Source organism: Doryrhamphus excisus, chromosome 2 (genome assembly GCF_030265055.1).
Source record: "Doryrhamphus excisus isolate RoL2022-K1 chromosome 2, RoL_Dexc_1.0, whole genome shotgun sequence".
Taxonomy (NCBI): Eukaryota; Metazoa; Chordata; class Actinopteri; order Syngnathiformes; family Syngnathidae; genus Doryrhamphus; species Doryrhamphus excisus.
Genome location: NC_080467.1, coordinates 9,996,592 through 10,022,830, shown reverse-complemented (window position 1 = coordinate 10,022,830; position 26,239 = coordinate 9,996,592). Strand labels below are relative to the sequence as shown.

The 26,239-nt window shown below is 43.3% G+C and overlaps 1 protein-coding gene and 1 long non-coding RNA gene across 3 annotated transcripts in view; one reads left to right on the top strand and one right to left on the bottom strand.

The window, feature by feature from the left end:
* The window catches only part of fibcd1b (fibrinogen C domain containing 1b), a 97,235-nt gene extending 71,996 nt beyond the window's left edge, over positions 1-25,239 (bottom strand). The window contains exon 1 of one of the 2 annotated variants that reach the window (XM_058054082.1): positions 24,741-25,239. In XM_058054082.1, the coding sequence (XP_057910065.1) occupies positions 24,741-24,788 (48 nt within the window). In that variant the 5' untranslated portion in view covers positions 24,789-25,239. The remainder of the gene's footprint in view (positions 1-24,740) is intronic. The other variant, XM_058054083.1, reaches the window with a different exon arrangement.
* On the top strand, positions 1,708-16,199 carry LOC131105699 (uncharacterized). Its single transcript, XR_009119982.1, has 3 exons — positions 1,708-1,803; positions 1,994-2,062; positions 16,068-16,199. It is a non-coding gene; the product is annotated as an uncharacterized LOC131105699 (long non-coding RNA).
* Positions 25,240-26,239: the final 1,000 nt, after the last annotated feature.

Here is a 26,239-nt window from a genome sequence, read left to right as displayed (position 1 = left end):
CTTGTGTAGTTAAGCTAGCATGCTCCATGCTGTGGTCCTCTTGTACCAGCATGGTGAAACCCCCTCATTTTAGCCCCTAATTTGCTCTCCCACAAGACGAGTGTTTTTGCTTTTTGTGCTGTGTGCTGCTGGCACTCACACACACACACACACACACAAACACACACAGCTAGAGAGCATTGGACACATTTATTAGTATTTTGGTGGTGTTGCGGGAGCAACAGCTATCTAATGAGACAAAATGGGAGGGTGTCTGTATATGCTGATAGTGTGTCATCCTTGGCAAGGTTGCATTCAAATAAAAAGGAAAGTCCATCGTCATGTTTTTCAACAAGTGTAATATGAATGTCTGGCCACTAGTTGGTGACATCACAAACGATGATCAACTACACACTGTTGCAGTATGTGTATATAGGATAGTTTTTTATACTATATATAGGGATAGTTTTTTATAAGTAAATTGCATTTAGAGGTGAAAACAACATGAAAAAATATATATACATATTCATGGAATAGTCAAAAATAAAAACCAACAAATGACCCCCGGGCTTCACTTTGGACCCTCGGGGTTGAAGGTTGCAAAGGAAGTGTGTGTAGTCATTGTGTAGTCACTGGCTCCGCAGCTGCTTGTATGTTCCGCCATGTCATGCCAAAGTGTGTTAAACGCCGCCAGTGCAGGCAGTCAGTGTTTGCTTGTGTGAAGGCGGGATGGCTGCGAGTGGGAAACTTAAAGGGGAGGAGGGTAATTCAGACTTGGAGGCAGATCAGGACGAGGTGCGGAATTCTAATGGGCGGCCATAGACATTGTCCCTGTGTGTGTGTGGTTGTGTGTGTAGTTCAAAGACAAACATCGCAGCTGGCAGTGCTACAGAGGTGCTACATAAACAAAAGACGCGACAGCAATGCGGTGACACCAACCAACGAGTGAGCCGGCGACGCTTCAAGAAGAAAAGAAGACGACTGAGCGAGGAGGGGCAGGGGGGAGATGTCTCCTTACAAGGGGGCACTGTGAGCAATCACGCTTCCTGTGATGCTGAGCGACACTTCAGCAGCTTCTCGGGGTTCTGTCACACGAAGGTGCTTATCTTTTCTACACCAATCAACACTGATGAATGAAAAACAAATGCATCTTACAAGAAGAGAGGCAGACAGGATGGAACTCATCTCTCTTCCCCGGAATGTAAACATGGTCGTACACAACGTTGTGGGGCGACTTCGACACTAATGACCCAGTGCCATCGCTCTTAGCGCACAATGTCTTGTTTACAACCACGCCTTGCCCTCAAAAGACAGCTTCATTAAGTTGATCCGGTTATTTTTCTACTATCTACTATCAGAGGCAGGTCTGTGCCTGTGTGAAAGGGTCCATCCACATCAGGGGGGTCCAGCTTGGACCACATGGTGAAAAATGTAAGTATACAACTTTGATATCAGTGAAAAAGCATATCAACTTTTCTCTATTTTTGCTATTTTTTTAAATTATTTTAAATTATTTTCCCAAATATTTCAACATTCTTCTTAAATATTCTTTGTTTTTTACTCACATTTTTAACTCCAAGTGTAACCCATGTCATGGCGCGACACTAACGAGGAGCGGTCACATGATTTAGTCAGCTGACGTGAAGTCCCCTCCTGATTGGCTGTCGTTGCTGCAAGGTAACACTGAAGTGCCAGCAGGTGCAGGCAATCAGCGGCTCCTGCTGTGGTGGGTCACAACAAGCGGCACGCTCACAACAAGCAGCACGCTGACAACTTTGCGCTAAACCTTTCCCTCTCACCGCCACGTCTGCGGCCGCTACATAGGTATGTTAATCGTTGAAAATTGTTGCTAGCTCCGATCGCGCTGTTAATGCAGAACTCCATTGGGGAAATGCATGTTTTTTGGGTTGCTAGATTAACTTTATGGCCATCTTGAACTAAAAATGTAATTGTTTGGAATGTGTTTATGGTAAATTTTGACTGACATGTTGATGCCTGTTTCTGGCCTGTACAGGTCAGGTTTTTATTGACGGCTTTGGTTCTGCACCAAGCAAGTAGGCCCTTCAGAAGTGGCAGCGAACTGGTAGGACTGTTTTTCCTTTTGGCTCTGTGGATAGTGGACTAAAGGATGGAGGACCAGAATGCTTTTTCCACTTTTCTGACCTATAAATATCATTGGAATGTTGTATTCTTGTGTTAAATGACGCCAAAGTTTCAGATAATGAGGTTTCTGCATTTGGAAGTGAGCCCTGAAAGAAGTTTGAGGTGGCTCAAAACGCTCTGTTTTAAAAGGCGTGGTTAAAACTGCCTCTTTGTGACATCACAGAGGAGCAGACTTTATATGGGCGTGGCTGTAAGCCAGATAAGTTCTCATCTTCCCAGCAAGAGAAATATATTTGCATATATTTTTCTTTAATGTTTCAACTCTATGCTACTAAAAGGATATTATTTTTCCTGACATGCAAAAGTAGTTTATTCTCGTGCTTCATCCCTCAGACTTTTTCTCTGAATATTTTTCAAACTTTTTCTTGTAAAATTAGAACTTTTTTCCCTTCATAGTTTGACTTTATTCTTATTAAATTAGGCTACCATTACTCAATAGGTGCTGCTGTTTTGGGTAGCAACAGGGACTGATTACAGTTTGATTCCCTGAGGCGCTAAAGAAGGCGCCTGCTGGCATCCAGAAGAGGAACTGCAGCATTCCCAACCTGACTCCTCCGCCAGAGAAGGGGATTTCAACTTAATAGAAAAATGTGCAATGTTTGTCGCGTTGTTGCTGAATTTAAAGCAGCGCAGCAGCAAAGGAGGACAAAGGAGGCTCAGGTTCACCGCAGCCGTGACTGAACGAGTACGTGCTCACTTTCTGAATGAACGAGCGCATGTTTGGACACAAATCCTCACAGCAGAAACACTGCCTCGGAAAAAGCGCGATTGCTTTTATGTGTTGTCCTTGGACTTCAAGTGTGTGTGTGTGTGTGTGTAAGAAACGTTTGCTAGGTGCGTTTAATCCGACTGCTCGCTAAGCTGATGGAGTGGGGGAGGCTTTGCATACGTTAACTGGTGGGCCGACTAATCATTTAACGCAGCGGGCTGCGAGCATACAGCCTCAGTGGTGCCACATACGGTAAAGTGTGACTCGCTTCCACCATTGTCCTCAACCGTACATGTCGTGACTAGTCATGCATGCTTGAAGACCACCGCAGTGGAGCCCAGGAGGACCCTGAACTGTACGAGCTGAGGGAAATCAATTAAGCTAGCTGTGACTAGCGCTGCAAACCCAAAACCAAATAACTATAATTGGCGATAAATACAGTAATCCCTCGTTTATCACAGTGAAGTGGTTCCAAACCCGACTGTGTTTGAGCCTAGACCTTCTAAATATGTTTTTAACATTATTAGAGCCCTGTACACATGAAATAACACCCCTATAGTCACTTTAAAAACACCTATTACACAATAGAGTAGACTGCAGTAGACTGTAGAATGCATCTTCTGAATGTCTTACTTTGGCATTTTATAACATTGAGCCATTTTGAATAAAAACACTTAATTTTGGCAAAAAAATCCATACAATTTGCTTAAATATGCATTACAAAAAACTACCAATAGGCCATAGTCAAACACCAAATAGTGATGATTTATTCATACCATATTTTAAAAAAATTGGAAGGTCCAGGGATAACAGTATGTATGACACTTAAAAATGTTAACTTTAATAATAACTTGGAGGCCATGAGAAAGTGCAACGGAAAGTTTCTTGCAAGACACAGCAGCAACAGAACCGATGTTGTAATAGCGTAAACCCACTTTTCATAACATTTAAAATATTCACTTTAAAAATAATTTGGACTATATGAGAAAGTGAAATTTAAAAAGTAGCTCTCTTTGACCGCATTTATGAAGAACCAATTGTTGGAATTGTATAAACCCATTATTGATAACATTTACAATCCTAACATTCATCATAGCATGGAGTGGAACAGAAATGTAGCTCTTTTTCACCACCTTTATTAAAAATATATATTGCAAAACACAGTAGAAACTGAACCAATGTTGTAAAAGTGTATACCCACTATTTACAATATTCAAAAAATAATTTGGAATGCATGAGAAAATGCAGCTCTCGTTGACCACATTTAAGAACAAGTACATTGCACAATGTAGTAGCAACACAACCAATGTTGTAATCGCGTAAACCCACTATTTACAACACGTAAATAATAACTTGGAGTCCATGAGAAAGTGGAAAAGCTGTCTTTGACCACATTTATGAACAAGTATACTGCACAAACCAGCAGCCACAGAACCAATGTTGTAATTGTGTGAACCCACTATTTATTATATTTAAAATGTTAGCTTTAATAAGAACATGGAGCGCATGAGGAAAGGAAAACGTAGCTGAGCTTGCCCATATTTATGAACAACGCAGCAGCATTAGAAAATAGAACCGATGTTCTTACAGTGTTAAGGAGCAAACTGCTGAGTCAGCATGAATAGCGCTGATGAGTTGACTGTAAACGACATCACGGCAAGTGGAACCCGGCTTGGGTAGCGCAACTGACACTTTGAAGTGCATGCAGAGCTAGCTCATGATACTTCGACTGCAGCTACTGCCATCTAGTGGCGTTAATATTAAAGCAACACAAGAGGTCGCCTGCAGCCACAGCTGTTTTTTGATCCGGGGTGCTAATTAGAGACGCTGCAGTCACTTCCTGTTTGTCCACCATGCAGCAGACCTGGCGGTTAATTGAAGCATACGACCACAACAATGACCAAATGAGCAAATAATACCAATGAAAAGTGAGCATTATTGTGTTTATAAATGCACCGCCTATTGCGTAGCCGGTGATGGGGTGGCTGAATGTCAACAAGCATATTTAGTTGCGTCGATGAGGGTGCACCAGATGTGTCCGTTTAAACACAAACATCAAACCCAGCAGTCAACCGCGTGGGCTAAGGAGGCGTGCATGCAAACAGCTGGAGAAATGCTCTTTACCTTCAAAATAAGACGGCGTGCAGAGAGGAGGAGGAGGACGAAGGAGAGGAAAGGGAGGAGGTATGAGACAAATCACCTGCTCAACTCTACTGCCTGTCCTTGGAGCTCATTGTGCAATCACACACACACACAAGTGAGTCACCCACCGTCCCTGACATTCACATCCATGCAGTGGAATGCAAGCACATGGTGGGCTTGCTAGCTGCTGTTATAAAGGAGGGGGGCAGAGTAGCTGCTTTCTGAGCAGCGATTGAAATCAAGCTTTCAATTTGATACGGCTTTCATTCAAGGGCCTTCTGTTCTGTTCTGTTCTGTATGCCTCCCCCGCGAGCGCTCATCGATTAGCGGCCAAACGTGCTGTCTCGCCATCTTCACCCTGTGAATTCGAGATGTTTACGCCACAAAAACCAGCGCTCTTCCACTGCGGTGGCTTCCGTGAGATGACGGCTTGACTTTCGCCGACTTGAGATTAAACTTTCATAGTTAAGATGCGGCGCGAAAAGAACAACAAAAATAGAGAGCCGGGAGTGAGAAATGAAGTCAAGATGCATAAAATGTAGAAACGCATTCACATCAGCAAGGGGGGGGTTGGAACCTTTGGAAAAACATGGCTGCCTTGCAGCTCCACCATTCACAACCATGCAGCATTTATGACCTATTATATTATGTAGGATACTAGTACAACGGTGTTCCATAGAACAGTGAGCGGAGTGAGACCTCTTGTCTGTCATACAGTTGCTTTGTTTAGAGTGTAGCTTCGTGAGGAGCAATGAAAGGTAACATAGTAGAATTAAGATGGGGAAAAAGATGCTTGTGAAGCCCAATGCCACAGCCCACATGTGCGAATATTAATAATCAACACAAAACGAGAATGCTGTGCTTTCTTCCCTACCTATAAGATTCAATCATTTAGCTTCTAACTAATAAACAAGGAACAGCCATCTTGGTTTTAGGTGGCTCTCATTTGTACATTTATAGGTACTTTTCAGCCATGATCCCATCTTTGGACATGTAATAGTTTTACAAGACAATATATTGGGATTTATTTCATTGCAACCAAGCCATTTTTAATGTTTTGAAAAGGGTTGGTCATTTTATTTGCACATTTTTCAGTGTTTTACTGGACAATATCATAACATTTCAGTCTCTAACAACAGTCCTCCAATCTGTTTTGATTACTTACTGTACAGCTTTAAGAGGCAATATATGAATATCCATCACACCATTACTTGGATATACAAATAATCATTTACTACCAATAAAATATTTTACTGCAAATATAAATTCTATTCAACCTCACATGACTTGGAAGCATGAATTGATGTCCACACTCTTTTAAGGGGACACCAAAAAACACGTAGATGGCTCCCCGTGTTGGGAGATGCTTCTTGTTACTGGCGCCTTAACGCAAAGTATGCACACGTGTAGGCTTTAAGAACGTCACTTTGCAGCCTGCCCGGCTGATGATTGTGTTGTAAGAAGATCTATTGGTCTTTGTCTATACTGTCTCTCTGGAGTGTGTATTTGTGTGCTTGACAACTGTTGACAGCGTGACCTTGACAAAGAGACCCAATTTTTGACACTGATGGCACGAAACAATCATGGTGTCTGCTCTTTTACTGCTCATGGTGTGTATGTGCTTGCCTGTCTGCACTTCACTGGGAAGACTCTTTGTGGGGACATTTTGGAAACCTCTAGAGTAGTCTGTGTGTGTGTGTGTGTGTGTGTGTCCCAGTGCGTGGCTTGCTGGCTGAGCGCTATCGGGTGGTAAGTGCTGCATGTTCGTCGCCTCCGCCCGCCCCCAGCCCCATGGGGAGGTCTTGCAGCATTGGAGTCCTCTAAGGGGCCAAACTTTTCCTGTGAAGGCTGCACATTGCGACATCCCAAATAAACAGGGGCTGCAGAGGCAGAGGCGGCCATGACACAGGATTACCACCGCCGGGTACCGCCCAGACTGCATCGATTGTTTTCATCCTACTTTTGAGTGAGGCTGGACTTGACGCTTGGACTCTATCATGGCCACAGTCAGATTTGAAATACACACCTGTTGGCAGATGTTTTGAATTTTGTGTATGAGGTGCGGTGCAGTTTGTACACCACTGCAAACAACCTCTCAGCCTGGGGATCGAACCAGCAACCATTAAGTTAGAAGAGGACCATTTGATAATCTGAGCAACACCACAGACTAAGCACAATGTAATGCAATTCATGTAATTCATTTGAAATGTAAAATAGGGGAAAACTGAAATTGTATATTAATCTTAATAGGGAAAATGTCATTGTTATTATGGGAAAAAAATCGGGAAAAGTCCAGCTAGATGGCCTACATAGATACATTTTTTAATGTTTGAATGGTTAGAATGTGGGGAGAAGCTTGTGAAAAATGTATTTGAAACACTGGAATGTAACATAAGAGTGACTGCAGAGGACCGAACCAGCAACAATTGAGTGATTGATTTTCCACCAGTAAGGTGGTGTCATTTAATTTACCCATTTGTTTTTACTTTAGTTTTGACTTTTAATTTCAAAGAAAAATGCAGACATTAAAAAATTAACAATTATAAGGAGCTCCAGGATCGAACCAGCAAACATCGGGTTGGGAAAAGGCTGAACATTTTGACGTTGGATTGGTTGAAATAGGTTGAGAAATTTGGGGGGAGTTAGTTGACAAAAAATGAGACAGAATAGGAATAAATAATCAATATTATTCTGTAATGTAAGCATTTTGGATACAGTCGTGGGGACTGTGATACGAGTATTAAAACACGAACGCTAGCTTAAACTGCTGCTGCAACTTTTAGTGTCACAGAACGACGTCAACAGCACATCAAAGTTGAGCAGTTACATAGCAACATGGCGGCCACGCCCCATGGGTAGACACAGTCAAGCTTTAACGCTACATTTCCCAACAACAAGCCGCCGTCGCATCCTCGGAGGAGCGGCGAGGTGAAACAAATCATAACAACGCTAAATGAGAATCTCGGATACGAGACACGGAGTCGCTAAGGGGCGCCGCTCTGGAGAGGAGCCACCCAAATTTACCGCATTCCATCTGCTGTTCCTGATGTCTGCAATCATTCAAAAGAAGGAGTTCCATTGGCGCGTCCTGGCTATAAATCTTACAGCCGGGAGACGCGTTTTATTAGCATCTTGTTGATAATCTGCAAGAGCTGGCTAAACACATCAATAAATGTCGCTTTTCTTCGGTGAAAGAGAACCAGTGTTACATATTAATGGCCGGGGTATTCTAAGAGGTATACTTTTTCGGCTTAAAGGTCAATACAGGACATTTTGAAGTGTTACATCGACTCACTTTTGGTGGAATCATCCTGATTTGAGGAGCCAAAGAGGAGAAAACAAGCTAAAAGTTGGCATCCGACGGCAATAAAATTCCTCTCTAATGCTTTCTCAGACCGGGGACTTGAAAACAAAGACATAGCGGGAGCCACTTAGTGCATTTCCTACTGCTGCGTCTTGTGGAGTTGTGAGATAAAGCCACTTAAATCAGGACAGGATGCGCAGGCAGAGCTTGGCGTGCGTTGGGCCGGGCAAAGAATGAACGTGTGCTTTGTTAGCGTGTGAAAAGGCAAAGCTTTCAAGCGCCAATTAAGTCTCAGTGAGAATATAATTATTTACCTAGAGTGCCTGCGGCTTCTGTGAACGTGGCGAGTGACAATCTACCGGCCGCTGCTTATTTAAGAGGCGCACGATTGACTGATTGACTGCAAACGTAACATCTTTCATTTGTTTTGCCACATGATAAAGAGACCACGAGACATGAGAACATACTGTACATGTCAGATCTCTGCTAAATGATGGCCGACACCAAACCTACCAATAACAGGCGTCCTATAGAGGCGCAGCCTGGCAACTATGACACAAATTTGGCGTTTACATATCTAGTAAGACCATATATCCGAATGCTGTAAGACCAGGGACTTCCAAAAACAACCTAAGACCATTAGAGAAGAGAAACACACAACAGACTACGAACCAATATACAAGCAGAGACCAGTCTCAGGGCCAGAGACTCATGCAAGATCAAAAACACATATAATACCAGAACCCCATGCAGAATCCGATTAGAATCCTATATAACAACACAAAACTGGAGACGCATACCTAACCAATCAAATCAGAGATCCATATAAGGCCTGGGTCACATGAACATCATGCCCGAAAAAGCCACACGGGATCTCCCCCTCATAGACCCACCACCTACGACGGCAAGCCTAAGGGTCCGGTGCATTGTGTGTTGGGTGGCGGTCAAGGGCGGCCTGGGCGACCCGGTCTTCGGCGGTCTTCGGCGGTCTTCGGCGGCCAAATCTGGTTCTTGGGATATGGTGGGGAAAGAACCTGAACTTGTGAGAGGTTGAGACATTCGACTACATATAGTCGGAATCACTTCGACCAACAGTTTGGGTTCTGGAACAAAACCTCTCAAGAGGGGCTGAACTTTGTTCAACCTATACAGCACCAATACCGGTATATAGACCTATGCATAACCCATAGACCAGAAAACCTGTTAAAGACCAGAGATTTACACAATAGGTTCCTATAAAAGACTAGAGACTGATACATAATTCATGTCTTCGTATAAGACCAGGACACTCATATAAGGCAGGAATCCATACATAACCCACACAAAAACAAGAGACCCATATAAGATCTGTATAAAGCTCATATACAGTACAGTAATCCTAAAACCAGAGACCCAATCATAGACCCTACAGGGTAGAAAGGATAAACCACTTTGCACCTTGTAGCTGCTTTTCCCAGGACGCTGCCGTGAACTCTAAGTCTATGAGAAATTCATTGCTTTGTGTAGCATCCCCGCAGGGAGAGTATGAACACAAGCTATTGGCGTGAGGAGATGGACAGCGACCAGGTCTCTCTTTCAAGAGGACCGCCTTGCCAGTGTGGCTGAAGGCAGGGTGCAAATGTTCATGGGACTTTATTCTGATGAATTAAACGGGGTGGGCGGGAGATGAGAGAGTTGAATTGTGACAGGGCACATATGGTTGATAATTACTGGGAGTAATCTGATGCAGCGGTGACGGCCCTTGATGTACCCCCCCTCTCTTTGACGTTCGGCTCTGCCTTTGGAGACCGTTCGCCCTCTTGGAGATCTTAAGGATTAGCAGAGTACATTATCACTTTAATCTCCACTTTAACCCCTTCAATCAGCATCCGAGCCCATGCCGCAAGACTCCGCTAAGCCACATATGGCCGCTAATGTATCGGAGGGGGGGCATTATATAAACATGGCATTTTATTGGATTTTGTGCTGTTGTCCTCTCTCGGTAATCCACTGCAATCCTCATCACCATCAGCTTGATGTCTCAAAGTGTTGTCACCAAGTCGACCGCGGTCCATCGTCTTTGTAACAAACCTTACATTCAAAATATGGGGAGTAGATTTGGGTATCATTTATGTATGGTATTATCCCAAATTGGTGCTGAAAGCCGATGTGCCTCATTGGTGTGTTTTTTCAAATATTACCAGTAATCTTTATGATTCATTTCAATGCTACTGTTTTAAATGGTAAGCACAAATTCAATGCAGAAATGAGGCATCAAGATCTACTTCGTTTTTTGGTCTGGTTACGATGTTTTTATGTTGGAATTTTGGTTTCAGTGAAGAATGGTTTCAGAGCTTTGGTTTATATTAGTGGTGTTTCAACTTTCTCCATCGAGTGCCGCATACGGAAAAATGAGTCCATGGTTCTCACCCGGAAAAGTGAGGAGTGGATCGGGAATGAGATCCTGCCCCAAGTGGAGGAGTTTAATTACCTCAGGGTGCTCTAACATGGAACGCCAGATGGACAGGTGAATTGGTGGGGAATTGGTCTGCAGTGATGCGGGCTACGCATCAGTCCATTGTGGCGAAGAGCAAGTTGAGCAGCATTTACTCGTGGATCCACGTTCCTACCCTCACTTATGCTTGTGAGCTTTGGGTAGTGACCGAAAGGACAAGATCGTGGATACAAGCGGCCGAAATTACTGTATTTTCCTGACGATAAGTCACTCCAGAGTACAAGTCACACAAGGCCAAAAATGCATAATTAGGTAGAAGAAAAACAAAAAACATGTCACATTTTTGTGGTAATTTATTTCATAAACTACTTGACCAAAACAGACATTACGTCATCTTGGAAGGGAAGTTCTAACAATAAAAGAACAGCGAACAGGCTGACTAGATAAGTAAGATATGCTAACACAATGGTTATTCAGCTACACCAAAAATAAATATGAACAGAAAAGTTGTCCAGTGTTATGTAACATAAACACTTTTAAGAACAGTAACTGTTTTGTTTTCTTCACCGCAGTAATAGTAGCCTCCGCTTTATGCTAGTCCCTAACAAGTTTCTCACAAATTATATATATATTTTTTTATTTATAAGTCGCTCTGGAGTATAAGTTGCAGGAACAGCCAACCTATGAAAAAAAGTGCAACTTATAGTCCGGAAAATACGGTTATTTCCTCTTTCGGGTGGCTGGGCTCTCCGTTAGAGAGAAGGTGAGAAGGACCGTCATCGAAGTAGAAAAGCTCCTCCATGCTGAGAGGAGCCAGATGAGGTGGTTTGGGCATCTGGTAGGGTGGCGTTCAGGGCACGTCCGACCGGGGGGAGCTGTTTAGGCTGCTGCCCCCATGATCCGACCTCGGATAAGCAGTAGAAGATGGATGCATGGATGGCATTTGATCATAATTTACAGGTCAGGATTGTCGGGAAAACAAGGCTCTGGAATTACACAAAAGTTCAACCATTTGAAAATGAGAGACGTGGGGTACTTGTTTATTTTTTTGGAGCACAGCTGTGCACGTTGCCTTGTGAAGTTTAGTGCCCAAAAGGAATGAGACTTTGACCTTTTTTGCTTCAGGCTGACAGCAGCGACCAAACAGAAACTCCACACACAGCAAACATCTCAAAAATCAAATACAACAAACAAAAAAACAAAAAAACACCCTCATCATTTTTTTTTTCTTTGCCGACTCTTCCCCGCCCCCGCCCCCTGACCTCTGGCCTCTGAGCTGCCATCTCCCCTTCCTCTCCCCATCGCAGCACGAAAGAGTCGCTCTTCATCTCCACCTTGCAATAAATCAATAGGAGCTGAAGGGCTGCAGGAATCGTGTGAATCTGATTGATTTCTTATGTTAACACATTACAGGAGGCTGGGAAGACAACTTCCCTTTCCCAAGCGAGAGAGAGACTGGCTGGGAATACAGAAAAATATATTTAAAAAAAAGAGACCAAACGCAATTAAATGACAATTAGTCCCTCCATCTCACAACCACTGATGCTGCTTGGGAGCAAGCGGGAATTGCTTACACTTGCGGACATCACACGGTGTTGCCTGGCACTCTCTGCCGCTGATCCCCAGCCTTCCTTTCTTTCCCCGCACCTCTTCATGCATTAGTCATGACATCTGTAAAGGGAGATTTGACTCGGTCTGGCAGACAAATGGCTCGAGAGGGAAACCAGAGATGCCGGAGACGGCCTTTTAAAAAATAATCAAGACTAGACCTAAATGATTGACAACTTGGCTGGAAAAAAGTCTGAATGGGAATGGTTGATTAGACATTCAAAGGAACAGGATACATCTTAACATCCCAGACTACATTTCCTGTCCCATGTCCCCTGAAGTCACATGATTTGGAATTCAACTAATACATTTTTGGAATTTTGGCAAGACTTCAGCTTGGTGAGCAGCTAAAGGATGACCGCCATAAGAGGATGATGATAACCATAGACCCAGAAGTGATCACTGTCATAGTCATAGTCGACGACAAAAGGGACTATTCTAAGCTCGTGCTACTATCTGACGCCATGCTGGACATCACGTTGAAAGCGCAGGCTTTTAGCTCAACGGCGCAACTTTTTTTTTCCGTCCACGAGACACGAGCCAAAGCAGAGCTGTCATCCTTCACGTCATGTGGCTGGCAAAAAAGACAATATCAGATTACCCATCAAGTGCACCTTTTATTGCTGTTGCTTATTTTCTGCAACCCACTGCATCTTAGGGGGTAGCATGTGCGTGCGTGTGTGTGTGTGTGTCAGGTTTCACGTGTCAGCGCGCAGAGTTTCCTCCGAGGACGCCGTCCCGTTTGCCACGGCATCAGCAGAAAGTACTGGTCTGTGCTGCTCTACATTTCCATATCCAATTTCATTGCCATGGCGGACGAGTGCAACATTTCACCAGAGGAAACAAGGAAAATAGTAAATATGAGCTTGTTTTCAGCCATCGCTGGAGGGAGGCCTCCGGAAGTATATGCTCGTCAAAAATGTGCAGGAAACGTTTTCCAGTCTTGCTAATGAAAAACAAGCCCAACGGTGCAAAACAGCCACTCTTCTGCTAGTGTAGCAAATTAAAGATGAGTTTTAGAGTCATTTAGTTGGACTGATCGCTGTTTTTACGCGACTGCTTTAAACCAACTTTTATGACTCTGCCTCTTGGAAGCATCAAAATCCATAATCGAACCAGAATCAAAATGAGTGGAATCAGAACCGGAATCGTACTTAAAAAAGGAAGTACTGTGAGATTTGGTGTTGGTTGTGTGATCCGTCCACAACTTTACTAGCATCTAGTGGTTGGCCAAACCGTTCATTGCAGTGAACCGGATCATTCCGGTTCATTCAGTAAAAAGATCTGTTCATTTGGGTCATTTGGGTCATTTCGGACAATTGGTCATTCATTTCAGTGAACTGGATCATTCCGGTTCATTCAGTAAAAAGATCTGTTCATTTTGGTCATTTCGGTCATTTCGGTCATTTCGGTCATTTCAGTCATTTGGGTCATTTCGGACAATTGGTCGTTCATTTCAGTGAACTGGATCATTCCGGTTCATTCAGTAAAAAGATCTGTTCATTTCGGTCATTTGGTCGTTAGCCTGTGATCTCCCCCTGTGCATAGACCCGGTCAGCCGTGCCGAGTCAGTCCGTTCCGACTCAACAGCGCAATAACACGTGATGACGTACCTCGAAATCTGAAGTATTACCTAGAAATCCGGCGTTACGACCCGGTCTTCCAGTCAGTTAACCCCACCCACAGAGCGAGGCGCGACAATAGGATAAGACAGGCAAGCACGCAGATAGTCCCGCCCTGACTCTCCAGCCAATAAAAAAAAAAAAGCATTTGCAACTGAACGGGTGCGCGGTGACCTCGTTCATTCCGTTCACAAAAAAGAACTAGTTCTTTTGACCCGTTTGTTTATGACCGCCACACCACTACTAACAACACAAGAGCCAACATACCAAATATAACAGTTATGCAATGTAACCACAAGAGGTTCTACTGCATGAATGTGCTGAACTCCTGTTTCCATGCCAGTGTTGCATCGCTGACGTTGCTTCATGCGTGGTCCCTTGATGATGCTGTCAGTTATCTGCTCAGCTTCCAGCAATCATGAGATTCTGGACCAAGTAAAGCGCAAGGCGGCTCAATCAGACGCCCCTCTTGCCAGCGATGAAAAGCGCGTCTATTCAGCATCTCCAGGGCCAATGCCAAACTCATAACATCAACAGCTGCTCTGGACCAATGCCTGCTATTCAACTCCACAATGCTTTGTCCCGATCCGGGTCGGTCCCGCTGTGTTCTTCCTGTGCTTCGGATCCTGTTCCAGACTGACAATTGCCTGCCTGAAGTGATCTTGGGTGATTGACTGGATCTGGGAGTCTAATTCACACCCTTATTGATCACCGCTCTGGTCTGAAGCCTGGGTGAAGTCGGTGCTTGTGATTAGTTGGGCCTTTAATGGAGACTATCAAAGTAAAGGTTGGAAAAGTTCTATTTTGGAATAAATGGAGGATCCCTTTTTAGATCTTCCTGGACACATCAGTTGATACATTCTGCATTCTATTATTTCCCCTCACATCCTCACACCTCTATATTAGTGGCGTGAACACACAACGCCATCATAGTTTGGATGATGACAATTCCCCCCAATTCCCCAAATAAGGAATTTTTTTCCAAAAATTAGGATTTTATTACTGTCATATTTTGACTTTATTCTTGTAAAATTATAACTTTTTCCACAACTGTTGTTGGTTTTCATATTATGACTTAAAAATGCATTTTAAAAAATATTTCACCTATATGCCACTAAAATTATGTTTTTTGCTCATAATATTACAACTTTTCAAATTTTTTCAGACAACAGGTCTTATATTGGAGTCAATATGACAAGTGTTCTCTATTTTACTTTGCTTACCCAAGCAACACTTGCTTTATTAAAACAAAATATCAGCTCCATCCTTGAAGATCATGCAAAACGGGACATAAAAACATGTTTTCTTTGTGGTTTGTCGGCATACTAGTACTGCGATACGGTGATATCAATACGTACGGTCAATAATAGAGTCCTTTTTTAGTGAGTCCACCATGATGTAAATGTTGCACTATTCCGTAATCTCTAAGCGAGCCTCGCCTTTGTTCAGCGCTCATCCTTGGAACCATCCTTCCAACCCCGTCAAGCCCTTCCTGCACTCTTGCAGCTGACACTAGCGTCTCTCTAATCAGCCTCCCGCTTTCATCCGTGTCCTTCCTTGTCCTCCTCTCAGGGCCGTCATCTTTTATTGAAATCCTCCTTCACCCCCGTGCGCTACAGATTGAGAGCAGGGAACATGTGAAAGAAACAAGGCTGTAAAAGGTCACATGATCAAAAGAGAACGAGGCGGGAAGGACACAAATGGAGTTTACGGTCAAATAATGGAGCCAAAATGATATCTATCTGTCAGGGCGGCGTATGACTTGCAGTGTAAAGCATCCCGGGCTTATGTAAGCAATTGACGGTAATGGCTCATTATCGCTTTGATCCACCGACACACACTCCTCTCACACGTTCAGGCTAACAATATCACACTCTCTCAACCACTTTGGATCCCACTGCTCAACTACCACCAACCTGCGACTCGCTTCCAAAATGGAATGCCCACTTTATACAGGGTCAGGCAAAATCATCTGACACATTTGGAGCTTAAATAAAAGGCAAATAAAGTCAAGAAACAAAAAAGTCTTTTTATTTTCGAAAAGTACATATAATGCCATTTAGCTTTGTGTCTTTATAACGTCATTGTTTTTCGTTTCTTTTTCAGTTGCTGCCATGAATTGGACTGGTGAGCATCGCGCTTTCACTGTGGAAACGTTTATCAAAACCGAACGTGCACCGCCAGAAGTGATTCATTCATTCATTTTCTACCACTTATCCTCACGAGGGTTGCGGGGGTGCTGGAGCCTATCCCAGCTGTCTTCGGGCGAGAGGCAGGGTACACCCTGGACTGGTGGCCAGCCAATCACAGGGCACATATAGACAAACAACCATTCACACTTACATTCATACCTATGGACAATTTGGAGTTGCCTAGCATGTTTTTGGAATTTGGGAGGAAACCGGAGTACCCGGAGAAAACCCACGCATGCACGGGGAGAACATGCAACATGCAGAAGGAATTTCAATTTTAAAACATAATGAAACAGAATGGCATTATATGTACTTTTCGAAAATAAAAACGGTGTGTTTTGCTTTTTCTTTGGCATTTTCCAGTGGTCTTTTATTAATGGCAGCCTGGGCAAATCTCACGCCGTTGAATCAGCATCTTGACTTCACAATCTGCCTCCCTAGCTTTATTTACAGTACGTAAAAAAAAAAAGACATGGTTTTTTTTTTTCAATAAAAAGATCATCATAACACATTAGCTTGTGCTGAAAAATCATGTAGGCGTTTGATGCCACCACCCCCCCATCCCAAACACAATTACTTGCGATTTTAATGATTCATTAAAATCACATTGTCTTAACGAGGCTCGGCTCAGCTCGACTGCAAGGCGTTGATTTTCCGCAGCCGTAATGAGAAACGTGCCCGGTAAATATTACAGTCTCAGTCGACACTCATCAACGTCACTTTGACACGGCTTTAAAAAAAAAAAAAAAACAACAACCCACAATTAACAATCTGTCACCCTCCCCGCACGACTTCATCGGAATTGAAGAAAGATGAGATTGAAGTGTGCGTGTGTGATGTCAGTGTTAGGGATGAGGAAACGCCGTTCCTTTTTAACGACCTTGCTTCTGAGGAGTCGTTCAGCCGAAGAGAATCGGGTGCTCGATTCACTAGATAGAGTCCCTCGTCGAAACAAAAGCAGGGGTGTCTAAACTTTACCTTGCCCCCCCCTCCATCTGTTCATTTTTTTTTTGCCATCCGCCCGTTTTGCGGGGGTATGCTGGAGCCTATCCCAGCAATCTTTGTAGTCTTGTGACAATACAACTTTTTTTCCTCTTAATATTTTGACTTTATTCACGTAAGGTTTTTTCATATTCAATATGAAATATATATTTCAACTATCTAATTGTAAATTGTATTCTCATCATTTTCAAAATGGGAATATAATAATAATTATAATAATACTCCCATAACATCATGGTTTTATTTCCGTAATATAACACATTTTTTCAAAAATTATAACTTTGGTTGTTGTTTAGTTTGTTTCTCATTTTAAAAAATACTCTTAGTATTTCACCTTTATTTTTTTCTTATAATATTATTTTATTCTCCTAAAATTATGACTTTTTCTTACAAGATTGCAACTTTTTCTCTTCATATTTATTTAGAAAAAATTCCGTATTTGCTGTTGTTTCAGTATTGGGATTATATTAGTATTTTTTGTAAGAATACTACTACTACTAATACTTTTGACTCGTCGTAATGATGTCATTTTATCATAATAACTTTTTAATGTCATAATTTTGACTTTTAGCTCAAAATTATGACTTTCACCTCAAAATGATTATGATTATGGCTATAATCCTAACTATAAATATGACTTACCATCGGGGCTTCCACATGAAGGCCCACAGTGGGATACAACTTTTTTATTCTATTGAATTAAAATGTATATAGAAAAATATTTCTACATTATTTTTAATAACATATTTCATGAAAGCTTTTTCCTTCCAATGCTAACGACCCCTCCTCTCCCCCCACCATAAATAGAATGCTAATGCTAACAGCTGGCGTGTATGCCAGAGACATTAGCGTGTAGATTATATGAGCGGCTCGACTATGCCGCGTGCAGATGCTGGATGATCCTCGGCCGTGCGTCACGCCTCAAACAGACGTTTCCCAGATTGCCCATTGTGTCGACATGTCAACAACGAGTGGCTGAAAGCTGGCGAGGAGTCGCAAGCAAGCGTAGACGCCACTGTGATCGTTCTGCGGCATGAGAACTGGGGGGGGGGGGGGGGGGGTGAATTCTTGGCAAAGTTGGTGACATCCTGCGTCTGCCGGTTAAACTTAATTTGCATTTCGTGGAATATTCAACGAGAGCAGATGACGAACGGCGTGCTCTCTTCCCGAAGCTGAGGAAAAGAAATAAATAAGTGAATACATAATGTCGGACTAAATTCATTATCTGCCTCAGAGGATTTCTACATGTCTTGGAAACACATCTGGGGGGCATCTTTAATGAAAAATAAACAGCGCTCTGATGTGTGTGGGCCGTGTGAGGGGGGGGGTCTGCACTTGACATGAAGTCAGCAATCTGTGCAGGATGCCTGCTTGCATCACAGCACAAGCAACAAACTTGTTTTTGTGTCGCCTTGCAGCTTAACTTTGTCAAATCGTCAAATATTGACGAGTGTTAGCTTCTGCAATCATCGCCGTAGCAACGTAATTAGAGATGGCCAACCGGTGAGCTCCACAGCCCCCTCTGTCAGGAGTCAAGCACTGGAACCGAGCAAACAGGAAGTGGAGGGAAAATTACGGAAAACATTTAAAAACTAAACTTCAGTTTTTTCACGGGCTGTTTTTAAAACATTTGTTTTCAAAACCTCACATTTTCTATGCTAGTCATTAGCCGGCATGCTAATTTCCAACCCCCCCACAGTTAGTTTGACTTCTAAAGCAAATTTTACCCCCAGGTTCTTAACTTGGACTTCCAAATTGCGGCATTTGACTTTGGAATTTGCCACATGTGCAGTTATGTGCGTTCAAGCGAGCTAATGTATCCGGATAGAGTTGTTTGCCATCATGTTCTGATACATAACTCGCGAGACGGGTCGCCGTCATGTGGATTGATGCCGGCCTTGAGTGTCATCGAAGTGTCGTCTTTGTTAAGTTCGGTGACGGAAGGTGCCCCAGTCGTATCAATACATTACACAGTGACATCATTTGATGACGCTCCTGGCCTTCAAACAGGAACACAACATGGCAGCGCAACAGCGTGCTAGTCACTTCATTAAATACGAGGCAAAGAGGCCCGACTGGGAACTCACACTTGAGTGTGTCTGTAGCTTTAATGCTAATGATATGTTTATCCACCTCCCCGCAAAAATACGCCATGGTGTACTTGATCCACTATTGACATACTGTACACACAACACAATAGACATCATACACAATCTACGGATACTTTGATGTTTTACATTGGTAAACTAACACATGAGGACATGCTAACAGTCATCCTTCGCTATATTGTGGATTCCCATATTCCCATTAATGATAGCTAGTGGTAGGTGGGGGCTGGTATTATTAGTCAAAACAGATTGAAATACAAATGATATGTAGTATTCTGGTCACTAGGTGGCAGTAATGACACAAAACATTGAGACATTAGCTTACATGACATTACCTTAACACTGCATAAAGTCAGCCATTGCATGTCCCACATGATAGAGTGAAAAAAAAGTTCCCCTCTCATTACGTGTGGAAGTGGTAAGTTCTGGGCTTCCTAAGTTTAGAAGAAATTAATTGCAGGATGGCTGCACAGCGACCAAGTGGTTAGCGCGCAGGTTAGCCTTATAGCTAGAAGTTCTCCTCGTGCATGCGTGGCTTTTCTCCGGGTACTCTGGTTTCCTCCCACATTCCAAAAACATGCTAGGTTAATTGGCCACTCCAAATTGTCCATAGGTATGAATGTGAGTGTGAATGGTTGTTTGTCTATATGTGCCCTGGGATTGGCTGGCCACTAGTCCAGGGTGTACCCCGCCTCTCTCCCGAAGACAGCTGGGATAGGCCCCAGCACCCCCCGCGAGCCTTGTGAGGATAAGCTGTAGAAAATGAATGAATGAATAAATCATTCCAGGATAAGCAGTTAGCTCACTAGCTTGTGAGCTGTGTATCCGTGTAAACAATGGATAATAGGCATGTAAAGGTGAATATAGGGGTGTTATTTCATGTCGACAGGGCTTTAATGATGTTAAAGAAACTTATTTACAAAGTTTTCTATTCTCGAAGTACAAAAATATTCCTATTTATAACATTGAATCCTCCAGTATATCACAGGAATTCACTTAATGCTGTCCAGTCTGGAACCAATTTTAAAAAGTCAATTTTGCAATATATTTATTATTGTGGTTGTACTTTGCAACGGGGTAGCTATCAGCGTGATGCAGTGGTGTTTCAGGCAGCAATGCTTTGGAACGGTGGGACTTCTTCAGAGTGCTATTGATTCCTTCGAAACTGATGGGCAATCCCACTGAGAATCACTTACTTCTCAACAATACAGTGTGTGTGTGTGTGTGTGTGTGTGTGTGTGTGATCACTGATAGCCAGGAAACAAGCATCACTAACAGCCTTCTCAGGGAACTCTGCAGTATTCTTTTACAAGTCTTTCCCAGCTGCCCTCTTCTTTTGTTTAGTTGCTTCCTACTTGTGTAGGTTTGGTTCTTAATATGCATCATCATTTTACAGCCTTGTCATTTTATTGTTTTTTTTTTTGCTCAATTATATGAAGTAATCCCTCGTTTATCACGGTTATTTGGTTCCAGACCCGGTTGTGATAAGTGAAATAAATAGAATACTTTTATTTTGAGCATAGAAAGCCTGTTTGAATACAGTTTAAATGATTAGAGCCCTCTCGACATGACATAACACCCCTATAGTTACCTTTTGCACTTGTATTACCTAATATAAGAGACATAATAAGACATAATAATGTGTTCCATAGGGAAACCAAGAAGAAATGGCACCGCATGTTCAAATCTGCAATCAGCCTGTTTGTGCGTCTGTGTCGCTCACAACATTACTGACACCTAGTGACCAGTGTAGAACACTACATATCAAGAGCAGCTTCTGAATTCCTTATACCAGTATTTTAAGATTGTAAAAATGCTCAATTTAAGCAAAAAAGATTTGCTTGAATATGCATTTGTATGACTAATATGCCAATTTCAACAACTAACAGCATGATTTATTGATGAATATGTTTGTGAAAAAAATGTGACAACACCGTATTTCCAAGTTTTCTAGAGTGCAGCATCATTCCGAGGCTAATAGAATTATTTACAAGCACTCTTGGGCTGCTGAGTGATCACTCCCGAGTTCCCTCCCTTGTTTCCGTGTGGGCCGCGTTCCATCAACACCTGCCCTGACAGCACCGGGGGGAAGGAGCCATTTTGTTTCTTTTTAGTTTGGACACAATTAGGAGCTTATCTGACCACACAGGCGCCGTCTACTCCACTCAAGACGCAGACTTTTACGTCGTGCTTTCCTCTAATTGGCCTCCATCTGTTGGTAAAGGGCGCAGGGGTGACAGCTCACCTGCAGCAACAAATCAAATATGCAGAGTTCCGACAGGCCAGGAGGCATCCAAACAAAGACCACCAAAAGATCTCCATTAATCCTCCTCCCCACCCCCGACCCCACCGGGGGCTGAAATGAACGTGTCAATAACCCAAAAGCCACAGATGAAGCCTCGCTATCACAAGGCGCCATTACACTGGGAGTATTTATGTAAAATTAGCACAAGAGGGAGGAGAGGACAGAAAGCAGCATTAGTCTCCCACCATTCCCACATCCACTCATCTCTCAGCATTCCCTAACGCCGTGTGATCCACGCAGAGTGTTTGGGGGTTGTGGGACGTGTTTCGCCTTTTCATCCTCGTGCTCTCACCACTCAAAGTATTAAAGTCTCATTTAGTCATTCACTCGTGCGCTTCATCTTGCCGCCGATGTTTTTTTTTTTATTCCCACACAATATCAATCAGCAGCGCGTAAGGAAAAGGAAGGCCACCTTGGATGTTACGCTTTGACCGATTGTAACATTTTTAATACATTTATTTCATGTACATGCTGAAAAACAACACATTCCACAAATATGGGGGACATAAAACACAAAGACAAACATATTGTGCCAAAAAAATGCCCCATTCTGCTGTAATTTCTCAGCGTACCGTGCAATTTTCCAGCAACGCGGGTGTCGCAGTACAAGCAGCAACACACTCTCCAAAAATGGTTGACATGCCGATTTAAAAACCTTCACGATTTGCCGCAAAATGCTCTACTTTGCCGGGAAAATGTCACAATTTAGGGTTATTTTCGAGCCACATGGGCGTCGGAGCCTACAGCAACATGTTTCACAAAAATGGCTGCCATACTGCGCAAAAGCTAAGAAAATGCAAAACACAAAGTTTGGGATGCATTGTAGCTATATATCTTGCAGCAGTGCCTGTGGTAGCGCACCACGGAAAAATACGGATTCTGGCAGGGAAATGTTAGGATTTGACTGTATGATTTTCGAGAAACATAAGTGTAAAAATGCAGGCTGGGCTAAATGTTATCAGGACAGCACACTCCACAAAAATGGCCGACTTGCTGTGGTAAGAACCTGTCAAATTTGCAAGAAAAAACTGTACCTTGCCAGGGATATGTTTCATTCTAATTTCCAAGAACTTTGCGTCATTTTCTAGCATAGGCACTGCAAACAGTAAAGACGTTCCACAAAAATGGCTAAAATTGTTTGACTATTATATACTGTAGTTACTATAGGGGTATTATTTCATGTCTAGAGGGCTCCATTAATGTGAAAAACCCTATTTAGAAGGTTGTATACAGGTATTCTTTGCTCTTTATCTATGTAATATTAATTTCTAAATAAGGAATCCTACTTCACTGAAATTCACTTATCACTGTCGTTTCTGGAACAAACTAACTGCCATAAACGAGGGATCATCACTATGAGCATCACAGTACCGTCACGCTACAAAAAAATCAACACATTCCACGAAGATGTTCTAAGAGTTTAGACAACGCAGGCGGCAGCAGCAACACAAAAATGGCAACCATGTCACGTCAAAAACCTCTGATTAAAAAACCTTGATTAATCTGAAGCATGTTTTGATTAATTGAGTAACCGGTTCGGCCCCACACGGACCACAGCAATAAGAACCAAACGTATCAGAAAATGGGCAAAAATGCAGATCAAAAACAATTTGTTAGTTGTCAATTAATTGGATAATCGATTAATTCATTGATTAATCCACTAAGAAGACCATTTTGAGTTGCAGCCATACTGTAGATATGCTATTTTCCAGTGACAAGGGTATCATAGCATCTGGTGTGATACATTCCAGATGCATGCAACATATTCCACAAATATGGCTGCCACGTCATGCTACAAATCCTACATTTTGCTGCAAGAGTGCTCCATTTTGCTTCAATTTCCAGTCGGAGTCATACTGCGCTACTTCCTAGCGACATGCCTGACATCATCTTGCTCCCAAACACAACATTTGACCTTAACTTCAAAGGAGTTCAGGCAAGCTCTCAGTTCCCGCGACATGCGAGAAGACGCCTGATATAAAACGCCTGCGCCGTCACATCCTGTGAGTCATCGATCGCTCGTCTCCTGAGAAGTATCGGTGTTACAGAGGACATCACATATGAGAAATTATCTCTTAAGTATTAATCAATATTAATGGAGCGGCTCAGGATGCATGCCACCATGCAAATAATGAAAATGACTCACTGCCAGCTTTGAGGAGGAGTGAGGAGTGAGGAGTGAGGAGTGAGGAGTGAGCATATCATCATAAAAGCTGTCAGTCTGTGCAAATGTTGGGGGGTGTCAAAGGACGCAGAAGGCCACTCCACAACTACACGTTGGGAAAGCCGCAGACACCGTGCAGCAGGAAATGCCATGCACAGATGCCCCCTAGTGACTGAGAGCAGTAATTGGAAGTGCTATGATTTTACTTCTACGCATGAGCCTACCTTTGATCCTCTTGCAGGAAATATTCCAGACAGATTAATATTACATTAGCGCGCTAAATGAGATGCATGATACACTGACTGAGTAAGAGTTCATAAAGCACCCTGAGGCAGAATATTAATTAGGGAAGGAAATATTGAACACAACAGACAAGAAGGAGTGTGAGTCGGAGCGGTCGACACCTTGGAATAAAGTGGGAAGATGCGTCCCCAGTCCCCGGTCATGGTTGGATGTGTTCCGAATAACAACGTGAATCACTGCACCCGCTTGGAATCGGATACGGCGTTCCAGGCAGCACATCACCTCCTGACATGATGACCTTCTGGCAAAACTTGCTCACTAAAATGTGAAAAATCAACCCCCAAAATATGTATTTTTAAAACGCCCACTGTCTGAATGCATTACGCCAGCACTGAGGAATATTAATTCATATTTAGCAACACTTCCAGTGATGCGCAGCCATATTGCCAAAAGAAACATCATGTTGGGTAAATGGACATTATTCTGAGGTAAAATGTGTTTATTCATGTTGGCTCCCCCTGGGGGAGGTAACAGCAGCGAGGGGTGAGACGAGATGATGACCGGGGTTGGTTGACACCAAGGCGGGGAAGACAAGTGCCATGGCCCGGGAGGAGGGGAGCCCGGGGGAAGGAGACAGGATGGAGGCTGCTGGGTCGGGGATGGTACCCCATTCCCACCCTAGCCCACTTACCACAAACCCCCCCAAAAAAAACGTCACACTGCGCCAACACGCACACGCATGCACGTGAAGCTGGCACCACGCACCTGGTTTTTGTGGCGAGTCCCGTCTTCGAGTTCGGAAGAGGTGTTCATGGTTCCCCCATCGGCCGGTCAGCGTCCCACGGAGAATCTGCGCATTACATCCACCTGCGAGCTCCGGACCGAAGCGAACACATCCACCGTGCGAGTCCGCAGCCTACTCCATAGGAAGAGAATGACGCTAGAACTTCTGCGGAATAGAACTTAATTTCCTGGGTGGGTTATTCCGTGGTGTTCTGGTGCTGAATTCCAGCCAAATAACACCCGATCCAAAAGTCCTTTTACTCCATTCCAAAAAAAATCAGTCTTTTGCTCCTCACTTCTCTTCCAAAAGACGGACAAAAACGGTTCCGGTAGAAAACCCACAGGACGACCACGACCTCCTCCTCCCTTCCTTCCTTCCTTCGTCTTGCAGCGGGCGGAGAGGCTGTGCTTCGGAGGAGAGAGTTGCGCTCCTCCGCTGTGGCGCACAGTACAGCCGCTTGTCTCCAGCTGTCAATCAACGCTTACTCACTCCCCCCCTCCCGCATTCTAACTCCCGCCCTCGGCTGGACCACAAACACAGAAGCAGACCCCACTCGTGTGAATGACGCCCCCCCTGAAGAAAAACAGTGAGGCTATTAATAAGCATGATGAGGAGTTGTCATACTTTACTGAGATACTTTTACTAAGGGGGGGGGGGGGTGTAATGTAGCCGCTAGCAAAAACAAAGACCCCCATTCATTGTGCAGCCATCACAGGTGTGGCTGAGCTGCTACGTCACAACAAAAAGTAGAAATCTGTGATGGAATGTTGGAAATGTTTTTGTCCACCTCGATGGACTGATGATTCCCAGTGAAGTCGGTGAGAATCTGTTGGGAAGAACATGGATGAAACGCTAATATTTGGCTTTTTCATCAGAAATAATGACATGTTTCAGGCATGTTTGGTGCTCCGAGCCACTAGAGGGCGGACTTGCACATGCTGTAGCTGTAAAGGTGGTCAATAGCGCAATCAGTAGCGCATAGATTTGGCTACGTGTGACAATTCACCATTTCCATGTTTATTTCTACGTCTTTTTCTACCTTCAAGGTACTGAAAGTCACACGTTTGCCCGCTGAGGGGTTTAAGTATCTTACCCGAGACAAGGGCAATGTCACTGGAGGACGGAGGATCGAACCAGCAGCCTTCGGATTAGGAGAAAACCACTCTAATCACTGTTACAATATAGCAATGTTACATTGATGAGACAATATCCATCACAGGAAGTACTGTACAGATCAAAAAGTGTAAAAAAAAAAAAGACAGCAAACCCTTGCAATGTTAACTTGTCAGTCTATTAGTATATTATCATTTTTATCTTGACTATATTGGGTAATAGAAGTGTTCATGTTACTATAGGGGTGTTATTTCATGTATAGAGGGCTCTAACAATGTTTGAAATAGTAATTAGACGGTTGCAAACATTTTTTTTCAATGCTCAAACTACAAAAATTGGATTTATAACTCAGGAACCCTGCGTACTT